The sequence below is a fragment of the Gloeophyllum trabeum genome, assembly GCF_000344685.1.
Source record: "Gloeophyllum trabeum ATCC 11539 unplaced genomic scaffold GLOTRscaffold_00003, whole genome shotgun sequence".
Taxonomy (NCBI): domain Eukaryota; kingdom Fungi; phylum Basidiomycota; class Agaricomycetes; order Gloeophyllales; family Gloeophyllaceae; genus Gloeophyllum; species Gloeophyllum trabeum.
In genome coordinates, this window is record NW_006920412.1 from 1944451 (window position 1) to 1955212 (window position 10762).

Consider the following 10762-nt stretch of genomic DNA (forward strand, 5'->3'; position numbering starts at 1 on the left):
CCGCTGGAATCGGAGTGCGACAGTGCGAGCAAGTCTTGTCCTGGACCTGGGCGTGCTCAGCGACGGGGTGGTCCGGGACAGCGGGGATAGGTAACGGCGCGGTAGGCATCGCGGGATACAGCGGCGAGCGTCTGTGAAGTCGAGCGTCGACGATGGAATGGGGCCGTGTGGGAGAAGCTTGGAACAGGGTTTGTGAGACTAAGTTACAGCTGACACGTGCCACAGCGGTCGCTTGACCTTGTTCAGTACTTAGTTCCTCTGTTTTCTTTTCGAGTTCCAGACGTCAGAAATTATGTTCCAGCGCTGTCCAGCGCCCGTCGAGAGTATCCAGACCTTAGACTCGCGCTGCGCTTCTCATCGGTCTAAATACGCAGCCAGCCTGCAACCGTCCCAGTGATGGCCATCACTCAATTGTTGCGCTCCCCCTAGCCACATCTGTCAGCGTCGTCTCGCAGCGCCAGCGGTGCGCCGGTGCCAGCGGACTTGCGTAGGAACCTGACTTGCGGTCTTCATTCCTTCGAGTCCGAGAATGTATCTCTTGGAGCAGAGAACGGATTGCAACAGGCGCCCAGAAAGAGTCGAAGCAAGAAGACTTGATGCTCTCACGTCGTCCAGGGGTTGTATACGTCTCTATGATCTGATGGATCTGTCCTGTGCATAGTTTGCAGAAAGAAATGTACAGATAATTGGACTGCTTCCTGCTAACTCTGTTCGTCTGCATTCACCTTAAACGCCCTAGGTGAGTACAGTATCGAGACATCCCCGAAAAACCCGTCAAAGGCATTGTACATCCCATAGAACTGATTGACACCAGTGTGCACCTACTGGCCCGAACCGCCTTTCAGGATGGTTTCACGAAGGGCGCTAACTTGAACCTTACGCTGGCCAGGTGATTAGCTCGCTTCATGAATCCCATACTTATTGATGGTCGACTGAAGATGTCAGATAATCCCGGCACCCTGTGGCGAACTCGTGCGGTGATGATCCCCACCCGCCTAGGCACAGCGGAGTCGCAGTCCCCTGGCCATCTACCCAATACCTACTCCATTTGCAATCGTCTACGTGTCTTCTACGCATCGGATGATCTCCGATATTCCCCCGTCTGGCTTGCCCGCAATGCTGGTCTATACTGGTCCACCATTTCACCAGCGCTTACAGGGGGGTTCGCGCGTCTATCGCCGAGCACGTCCAACAAAGGTGCCGAAGTCAAGTATCAAGCGTGGTAGTCTACTTCTGAGTCGGCCATCATACTACTTCTCATCTCTTGCTTTCTCAGGCGAGAAGCCGCGCACCTCTCCTGAGAAGTGGACGTGCCACCTCACGCAATCGTCACTCTTCGGCACTTACCCGTCTTGGATCGTGCCCCCCCTGTGTCCCCTCCGCTGAGGGATCTGTGGTACTCACTAGGAGATTGCCGCTGTCTTGAACACCGGCTTCTCGTCTCTCCTTGAGTCCGTCGTACCTCGCGCCCACCTGCTTTCGATTTCACTCTGGAGTTTTTTCCCCCACGGCTGCAAGGTCCATCGTTGTTGGTGGAGAATCAGCGCTAATAGTCGCTCGTTGGAGCGTGTAATGTTTCATGAACAATACTACAGTTTCGCAAAGTTCATTAAGCTCATAACTAATTCCGATAAAGCAGCAACTTACCCAAGATGAAACCGAGGCTCAGCACGGCGGTAGCCACTAGCCAAATTGTACTTATGGCTCGGGTGAAGACATAGATCACTGCATGTCGGATAGCTGGATCCTAACCATTGGCTTTAGTACTCGGGGAGCTTGCTTGAGATGCGATACAACACTCACTTGTATGCTGCCTAGACGGCGAACCTCTTGATTGAGGGCTGAAGGTGATGTATCAAAGTCGATCCCGTGGCTCTTGCCTATCCTACTCCGCAAAACCTGTGGCATGACATAGGACTTTCTACACAGCTACTGGATGGGGAAATGGGCTTACACTTGCGATAACAGCTTCCCCTATTGAAATACCGATAGTCCCTCCAAGGGTTCTGCATCACTAATAAGTATAGGTCATCAATGCTGCCGAATCGACGTACCCACCTAATAAACACGAATGAAGAGGTACTTGTTGCCATGTCTTTCAAAGGCATCGCAGCCTGTAAGGCCACAAGTGGAGCCTGATACGCAGCCATCGTCAAGAGACGACGAGGCAAATGACAAAAAGTCTGCAGCTACCTCAAACAGAACACCCGCACCGAGAGCGGCAAGCACAGGATATATTTGTTGTTCAGCCCTATTAAAGTCAATCCCAGTCGCAGGACGATAGTGTGGTTTAACGCACGTCGTCGAATCATTATCCAACATAATCATCAGGCCAAAGCCAACGGTCATCAAAGCCCAGGAGCACCATATGAGCAGGCGGTATCTGCCCCAGCGTGTGATTATGACACCAGATATAGCAGCCACTAACGAGCTGCTCAGCGAGTAGGGCAGCGTCCTACATATCAATACACGAGATGGGGTCAGAGCAAGGTCGGAGATTGAATAAATAGTTACATACCTTGCTCCTGCAACGGTAGCGGAGTTCCCGAGGACCTGGTAGTAGAGTGGCAGGTAGAAGGTAGCTTGAGTAGATACATTAATGAGACAAATGCATGATAGTTGTGTGTAATGTACCAGCAAAGAGGGAGAACGCATGAATGAAAGAGCTGACAAGGATAACGACGGTGGTGCGCGTCTGCACAAAAGATATTGAGGCGTTGATATCATTTCAACGGTGACAATTGGACGTACCTTGAAAAGTCGCGGTGGAACTATTGGGGAACGGGCCGTGAAGCACTCATTGAGAGCGGCGGCAACGAGCAGAACACCTCCGACCACAAGCAAGGAAATGACGGAGACAGCTCTCCCTGTAGGAGATCAGTGATATAGACCAGTATCCATTCAATGATTCCAACGTACAACTGGATTCACCGAAATTGAAGCCCAGTAAGAGGCAGACGATGCCGGTGATAATTAGAATCAAGCCCACGAAGTCAAACTCGCGGGCGTGGTCCCTGAATGTCTTCCCTTGATGCGGGTTGAGGTGCAGGAAGAAAAGCAATATCGCTCCGGCAACACCACCAGTAGGTCTGCGATGGTTGTGCTATTCAGTTGTAACTCCAACTACGGAATCATCACCCGTACAGATTGATAAAGAAACACCTAGATGGATGACGATATTAGCAACACGGATCTACGGACCAAGTTGAAAAAAGTATGTTTACCATCTCCACGAAAGGTGATCTGCAAATGCCTGGTCAAGCGAATGATGAGAGCGTTGTGGGCTGTGAGGGCGAAGCGGCACTCACACCACCGAGAACCGGTCCTATGACACTGGCTACTCCCCACGTTGCAGCCATAAAACCAGCGTATTGGCCCCGGCTACAACAAGATCAGATGATAGTACATGGCGCGCATGGCTCAGACTTGCTCTTGTAATGAGACAATATCGGAAACTGTGATCTGCACCATTTGGAGGATGCCTCCCCCTCCGATACCTTGAAACGCGCGACATATAATGAGCCAAGTCAAACTCTGAGCAGCCCCGCATAAAGCGGACATGACCTATCGGTGTTACACCCCGTTATTAGAGAGCACAGGAGCATGTATGGGCGTGAACTCGCCAGAAAGATAACGATGGATCCATATAATATCGGTTTCCGACCTGTCATGATCTATAGTAGCCTGTGGCCCGATCTATGACATTAAACTCACCAAAAATGTCAGACATCTTACCGTACACGGGACCGAGACAGGTGGAAGCCAAAAGGTACGAGCTGAAAAGCTTGATTGATTGATCACCATTAGCAGGTTCGATGAGTGACAACGTACGTTCCGACCCAACTGTACTCGGAGCCGCCGCCCAAGTCCTGTACGATGGTAGGTAATGCGGTTGCTACTATTGTCTGCAAAGCATAGAGGGTCAGATTAAGAACACGCAGAATGGACTCGACCTTGCCTCGTCCAAGGCGGCTAAGAATGTGCAGGCCATCAACCCAAGAAAGACAATACCGAGCTGATTTTTTGGGAGAACATGTTCGTCCTTTGCTTTCCAGTGTTCCTGTGTTGTCCGTGCCGCCCCAGTAGGAGCGGTTGGCAGCGCTTCCGATATGACGTCCATTTGAAAGGAACTCTTCTAGCCCACGCCCAGTTTCTAATTCGTGGTTGAGGGCATGAATACAGGTATCCATGCCTTAGGCTTTCATCATAAATTTAAAGGGTTGCCCGCGCTGCACGGCGCTGCGGCGCAGTAGGTTGGCAGTAAGTCACTTTAATCGCGAACATTTAAGTTACCAGTTTTATCACGGAATCCTCCAGCTGATGCCCCCTGTCCCAAACTGCGTCAGATCCATTTATAATTAGGGCTTCGGCGTTTTCCTGATGTACACGTGCTGGGATCTTGAAACCTACCTTAGTAGTACCTACAGTGGCGGGAACATGGCCACTGATCATGAAAGCCTCATAATACGAAACGTCCATTTGACCCCACGTACGACGGATCCCACGGAGCTGTACGACGTCTTTTGCGTCCGCGGCAAAATCTCCCTGATTCGAAAGAGCTCCGAGACTCGGGTTTCCAACGAGACGACTGAGAGTCGCGAACTTGATGCCAAAGGCCAAGGCGTACTCTTGCCTTCGTATGTCCCGAATAAGTTCTTGCTGGTAAAACCTGCCTAATGTGATAAGGTAAGGCTCTGTCATTCGCACATACATCTAGATAAATGTTTTCTTTTGGAAAAATGCGACGAACTCATCTCGGGGTGAGTATCAAGGTGTGTACAGGGCGAGAGGGCGCTATTCTGAACAGCCATCTCAGAGACTTCCCGGAAGCTCTTCGTGTGACCTCCAAGGCGAAGTTTGGGTTCGCTGGGGACCTAGGTGATCTGTATGCCCGAGGACGCCATCTACTTCGGGAGAGCATCCAGTGCGGCGTCACGAGCATGAGAGCTCATGTCGAAGTTGACAGGACTGTAGGCTTCGCTTGCGTAGATGTGGGTCTCCGATTGAAGGAGCATTTCAAAGACACATGTGATATCCAACTTGCTGGTAAATTGTATGTCTACCTCCGGTGGCATACACTAACACTTATTTTCCTGCAGCATTTGCTCAAGACCCCTTGTATGCAGCTGGAAGCAAGGAACCGTCTGATAACCTGAGATGGCTCGAACAAGCTGCTGCAAAGGACGGTGTATCTGTTATTGGCTCTGCGCCCTACGTCGAGCCCTCCCTCGAACAGGCAAAAATGAACATCATCCACATTCTCGACCTAGCCGAGGCTCACACTCTCCACGTCGATTTCCACCTGGACTATAATGCTGACCCGGCCACCGAGCCTCTCGTCTGGTTTGTGTTGGATCAGCTACGTGCCCGTCGCTGGACCGAGCGAATCGCAAAGGGTTTACCAGCACACATTACCATCGGCCACGCAACTCGACTGTCCTTATTCTCGGCCGAAGAGTGGCAAATCCTTGCACGCTCCGTCATCGACTTACCTATCTCTTTTGTAGCTTTGCCACAGAGTGATCTGTATATGATGGGTAGAACCGAAGATACGCTGCCTGGACTGGGGCCACGCAGATACACTCTAAATGTACCGCGACTAAGGAAGCAATTCCGCTTGAACATTGCCATGAGCATCAATAATGTTCAAAATGCATTCACCCCGCAAGGTTCTGTTGATCCCCTTGCACTTTGTCCTCTAGGAGTAGCTGCTTTTCAAGCTGGAACTCCGAGAGACTGCATGATTCTCCTGGTGAGTACAGACTCTTGGCGCGGCTGCTGTATCTAAATGTGCAGGGAACTAGGAGGCAGTCTCTCGGGAATCAAAACGGGCAATTGGAGACACGAACGTGCCGAGAGGTCTTGTGTTATCCGAGGGCGATCCCGCCGACTTTGTCCTTCTACATGCCAACAACTCTGCTCATTCTGCGGCGCTCAATCCTTGCTGGGAACGGACGACGATTAAAGGCGGTGCCGTTGTTGGTGGTAGACGAGCTCACGTCTGGACGGTGTAGCGTCTGTCGTATGGTGCATTGTCTGCACATTAAACGCGACTCGGACGACTCCTTTCCTCGAACTTTTATTCATGTTGAAGTCTCGTACTACTGCTCTAGGACCACGCTATGTCCCACTCCAATATGTCAAATACTTTCTCTCGGCGTCCCGTGCTCGAATATAAATATGGTCACGCACCCGTAGATGGTGACAGTTTGGTGCGGGCGATGGGCTATTGATATTTTTGCAACGCGATTCCGGTCCTCCAGAGTCCTCGAATGACATTCTCACTTCGCCTCGAACAGCTTGGTCTTTTGTGTCTTCGCAATATGGCTTCGTACTGTCTCATACAATATCATAGCGACGAGCGGGACATATACTATGGATTCAACACTAGCGTCCGCTCGATGATCTCTTGAGCCTGGTGCAGTAACTGGATTGTCCCATACGTTGATTCAGCGTTTTCACTGTCATGACTCTAATAGTAACTGTAAGGGCGCAGTGCTATGCAAAGATACCCAGACTAACCTACAGCCGGCGTTTCCCTTCCGTCGGCACTTGTCTGGCGGGGACCGGTGGAGATACATGAGTGACTTGATTTGCTTCAGCCGTACTATCGCTTTAATGCGAGCGCCCCGGCAGTGTATGCAAATTCATTCCTTGCAAGGTAAATCTCATAGCAGGTGACGGGAGCAACTCACGGATGCAATGACTACGTTCTGACCTAGCCTCAACGTCCGGAAGATCGTCAGGGAAAGGCATAAGACCACCTACTTGTGAACGTTCGATTCAGCCTCGCCGCGTAGCGGGGTAGCTTGGCTCTCAACCGTGTGCACTTCCCATTCATCGATACGTACGGAGGAACTGACTGCACAGATAGTTTCAATTTGAGCAGACACAAGGCCGTGGTCATGTCACGGCAAGTGGGATATCGTGAGTCTCCTTGCCCTCTTCCCCGATTCATGCCAATGATTGTGGTCTAGCCCCTTGAGACCTATGGCAAAGCCACGACCGTAGGTTGGACGGATGGTAGATCTGGGCAGATCGATGGCATCGCTACTGTACCCTGAGAGTTCAGAGATATTAAGGGGGTTTTGTGGACTAATAGGCCACCGCTCGTATAAACCTTATTGTGATAAATTGAACAGGATCGCTGTACGACGCCGAGACGTTGAACTTCACGGATGACACCGATATTTTAGCATACATATCACCAAACTCCAGTTGATTCCAGAAGATGCGCAGGCGATATGAGGCACAGCGTTGTAGCGGCTTGGGAGTCAAGTCAAGTCTAAGTCAGCTCGGAGATGTGAGGCGCGCGGCCACCGGATGTAAGCAGACGAAAACTTTATCTCATCGACTCTTTCAGCGGCACTCTCCACTCCGCCACCTTCATATCTCTTTCTCAAATTTCTCTCTTCCGCCCCTTAGACTGGTATCATGGCCGAACAGCAGACCGTTCCTGCTTTCAAGCTTGTCCTCGGTACGTTGACGGCGCGTCGCTGTAGGACTCGGAGCTGATCAATGTTCATCTTTCATCCTCGATCGATATACGGGATTCTCAACACTATACTACGCGTTTCCGCCTCAATGCTCGCGTCTATGCCCTTTTCGTTGCGATATCCGATAATGTGATGCAGTTGGTGATGGTGGTACCGGAAAGACGACGTTCGTGAAGGTGAGGCGGCTCGCGCGACACCCGTTTCCAGCGCGATCGAGTGCTGATCTGAACTACTCTGCAGCGTCACTTGACCGGGGAGTTCGAAAAGAAGTACATTGGTACGTGTTCACTGCATACGATGCTGTCTATGAGTTGTGTGGCATGCGTATTTTCTGCTGCTCACGGTTATTCTTCACAGCCACGTTGGGTGTCGAGGTCCACCCTCTGACGTTCTCAACGAACTTTGGCACGATCTGCTTCAATGTCTGGGATACTGCCGGCCAGGAGAAGTTTGGTGGTCTCCGGGATGGGTACTACATTCAAGGACAATGCGGTATCATCATGTTCGACGTCACTTCTCGTATCACGTACAAGAGTGTGCCGAACTGGCATCGTGACTTGGAGCGTGTTTGCGAAAACATCCCCATTGTTTTGTGCGGTAACAAGGTTGATGTCAAGGTCTGTCGAATCTGAGCGCACCATGCGAAGTCAGGTTTGTGACGCCATTGTGTAGGAGCGAAAAGTGAAGACTGCGCATGTCACCTTCCACCGGAAGAAGAACCTCCAGTACTTCGAGATCTCTGCGAAGTCCAACTACAACTTCGAAAAGCCTTTCCTATGGCTCGCCAGGAAACTCGTTGGGTAAGTTGCCTCCTTTAGTAGCGCGAAGGATTCTCCCAACAGTCCTGTTCTAGCAACCCCTCCCTGGAGTTCGTTGCCGCACCCGCGCTTAAGCCGGCCGAGGTCGAAGTCGACGCTGCTCTCATGGAGCAATACAAGCGGGAGTTGGCTCAGGTAAGTCGATCCGAGGCTTTCTTCTTATTCACTCAGGCGCTCAGCGGAATAATTCCTGTAGGCAGAGGCAGTTCCTCTTCCCGAGGAGGACGAGGACCTGTAGTCGATAGTTTTTGCGCTCCACTTCTCACCTGCTGTCGCTGTTTATGTCCTTTGACGCTGCACCCATTGTTTCGATTATAAAGAAGGCACAACCAGTTCCACTATATCATCTCTTCCCTTCTGATTGTGCTGTTTCTTCCTATATCAGTAATCCGCATCGTGTCGTCCCAATGTATGTTTCATGAAGTATGCAATTGTCCATGGTTGGAATGGATTATGCCTTTGCAACCCGTAGAAGGCGCACATCAAAATTCAACATGGGTATACAAATGTGATACAATCTAATAGTAGAGCAGTGCAAGAACATCACAGGTAAGTACAACAACAAGATAAAGAGCAGCAGTATACAGAGCAAGCATCGGTAGCATATGAACAGCGGCGGGCAAGATAGGCAAAATTAAATGATCTTCTTGTCTGCAAACGCGAACCTGAGTACATCATACTCGAACCTGGTAATCTTTCCCTCCTGCACCAGAACGGCAAGGACCTCGTTACGTCTCTCAACTGACCATGCAGCGAGGCCCTGGAGATTGCTCATGGTCCTGATTCCGTATTCGTGGAATACCGAGTAGATGTTCCTGTCGTCGAGGTACGGCTGGAGCGAGTCAAGGAACTCGCGCACGGATTGCGATCCAGAAGGCTCCGTGACCAAAGTCGAGTCTGGTTCGGAGTCGATGAGTGTGCGACGGGGGAAGGTAGAATGGGGATCCAACAGCGGCGTGGACGCGGTGGTGGACTTAACAGGTCTGATGGGGTCTGATACAGGAGTCAATTCCGATTCGTAAGGACTGAGGGGAATGGTGTGTGCGTTGGATAGGGTGGAGGCTTTGGGTCCTCCGGGAGCAATTGTAGCGGATCTCTGGGGAGTGGCGACAGGCGCAGGTCGGAAAGAGCCCAAAGGTTTCACTGGGACCCGCAGTTGCGACACAGATGTCGAAGCAGCCAGAGGAGCCGAAGTGACGGAGGCTCGAATGTGTGAGGTGGATGTCATGGTGGTTTTGCGGGCCGCTACTGCAGACATGTGGCCAGGACGGAACCGACGGCCACGACGTAGTGCCAAGGGCAAGTCAGACTGCTTTTGCTGTACCTCTGCGCTGCTTAGAACCGACAGCGACTCACGCAACAGGATGTCGTCCGAGTCCGGCATATGGTGTCGGGCACCCGGCGTATCAAATTCTCCCCTCTGGTAACCAAGTAGGTATCGGTACATAGCAGTATTAGGGCAAAACGTCGGAAAAACGTACTTCCTTAGGGGAGATGTTCTCTTTTATTCCCGGTTCCTTGTTGACTTGGGGTTGATGTTTACCGTTGCCAAGATGTGTATACCCATAGACGCGTAGCGGCCACCCCCCCTCATACTTGCGAAAGACAGGAAATCGCGTGCAAGCCTAGCTGGCGCGTCATCATACGACCGACGACACAAGCAAGATATGCCCGCACCTTGTGGGCAAATCTCTTCCATTTATTGTGGTCCTGATGTCTGAGTCCTACATCAAGATCCAAGTAACATTCCGCTAATGACTTGAGATCCATCTAAGCATAACAATCGTGTCAGACATGGCCAGTCAAACCACCCAAGGACCCACAATCAGATCTCTGTACTGCTGCTCATCCGTTGCGTCTTTAGTAAGACCCAGTGCCTCTCTGAGAGGTATGTAGCCTTTCGGCTTTGGAATCAGCTTTTCTTCGACGGAAGCAGGCAAAGCCATCGGTACGGGTGAACGCTCACAGTTCAACATGGGTTTTCCTCCGGCAATGAGGCTTTTATAGCGACCGTGTCAAGTCCTTTCGTTGACCTGAGTCTAAGTTTACATAAATAACACTCACCGATGCGTAAGTACAGAACGCGTCCTACGCGTCCTGGGCGTCCCTGGTCACGTGTAGCGCGACCTCTGACGTCCAATTGGAGCCGGCTAGGCTCGTAACCACCCACTACAACAGATTGAGGCAGAATCTATGTTCACTTGGGGAGTTACACTCTTTTGGGCCGAGCAAAAGATTGTATGGTAGGGATATATGAAAGATTGGCTTTTGTAAATGATTTTGGGGCTCACAAAAGATAATCTTTATTGAGAATTTCGAAGCTTGTAACATATATTTTCAGCAGTATTATCTTGTTGATACATTATAATTAAATCTTTTAGATTCCCTTCTGACACTGGAGGATTTGTAATCTTTAGGGCCAGGCAGAAGGTTGTATGAAAGGGAATT

At 50.8% G+C, this 10762-nt stretch overlaps 5 protein-coding genes across 5 annotated transcripts; 3 read left to right on the top strand and 2 right to left on the bottom strand.

Annotated features, from left to right (window-relative positions):
* Positions 1-1110: 1110 nt before the first annotated feature.
* GLOTRDRAFT_110130 (uncharacterized protein) lies at positions 1111-1553 on the top strand. The gene has a single exon (XM_007865340.1). The coding sequence runs from the start codon at positions 1117-1119 to the stop codon at positions 1384-1386; it is 270 nt and encodes an 89-aa protein (XP_007863531.1). The 5' UTR covers positions 1111-1116; the 3' UTR covers positions 1387-1553.
* Positions 1547-4190, bottom strand: GLOTRDRAFT_91759 (uncharacterized protein; the record flags this gene model as incomplete). The annotated part of the gene is made up of 16 exons (XM_007865654.1): positions 1547-1589; positions 1648-1697; positions 1804-1899; positions 1955-2006; positions 2059-2135; positions 2194-2251; positions 2300-2455; positions 2519-2582; positions 2635-2695; positions 2752-2867; positions 2920-3103; positions 3202-3243; positions 3309-3381; positions 3565-3664; positions 3715-3776; positions 3832-4190. 16 exons carry the CDS (start codon positions 4188-4190, stop codon positions 1547-1549), a joined length of 1593 nt encoding a protein of 530 aa, XP_007863845.1.
* Positions 4191-4739: 549 nt separating this feature from the next.
* GLOTRDRAFT_72632 (Metallo-dependent hydrolase) lies at positions 4740-6191 on the top strand (the record flags this gene model as incomplete). The annotated part of the gene is made up of 3 exons (XM_007865341.1): positions 4740-5046; positions 5100-5752; positions 5805-6191. The coding sequence occupies 3 exons, from the start codon at positions 4740-4742 to the stop codon at positions 6012-6014; spliced, it is 1170 nt and encodes a 389-aa protein (XP_007863532.1). The 3' UTR covers positions 6015-6191.
* Positions 6192-7365: 1174 nt separating this feature from the next.
* GLOTRDRAFT_137061 (GTP-binding nuclear protein spi1) lies at positions 7366-8814 on the top strand. Its single transcript, XM_007865342.1, has 7 exons — positions 7366-7477; positions 7635-7672; positions 7737-7773; positions 7854-8113; positions 8169-8296; positions 8350-8449; positions 8511-8814. Exons 1-7 carry the CDS (start codon positions 7435-7437, stop codon positions 8550-8552), a joined length of 648 nt encoding a protein of 215 aa, XP_007863533.1. The 5' UTR covers positions 7366-7434; the 3' UTR covers positions 8553-8814.
* Positions 8810-10260, bottom strand: GLOTRDRAFT_137062 (uncharacterized protein; the record flags this gene model as incomplete). Its single annotated transcript, XM_007865343.1, has 4 exons — positions 8810-9734; positions 9796-9939; positions 9992-10084; positions 10138-10260. 4 exons carry the CDS (start codon positions 10258-10260, stop codon positions 8949-8951), a joined length of 1146 nt encoding a protein of 381 aa, XP_007863534.1. The 3' UTR covers positions 8810-8948.
* Between the last annotated feature and the right edge of the window lie 502 nt (positions 10261-10762).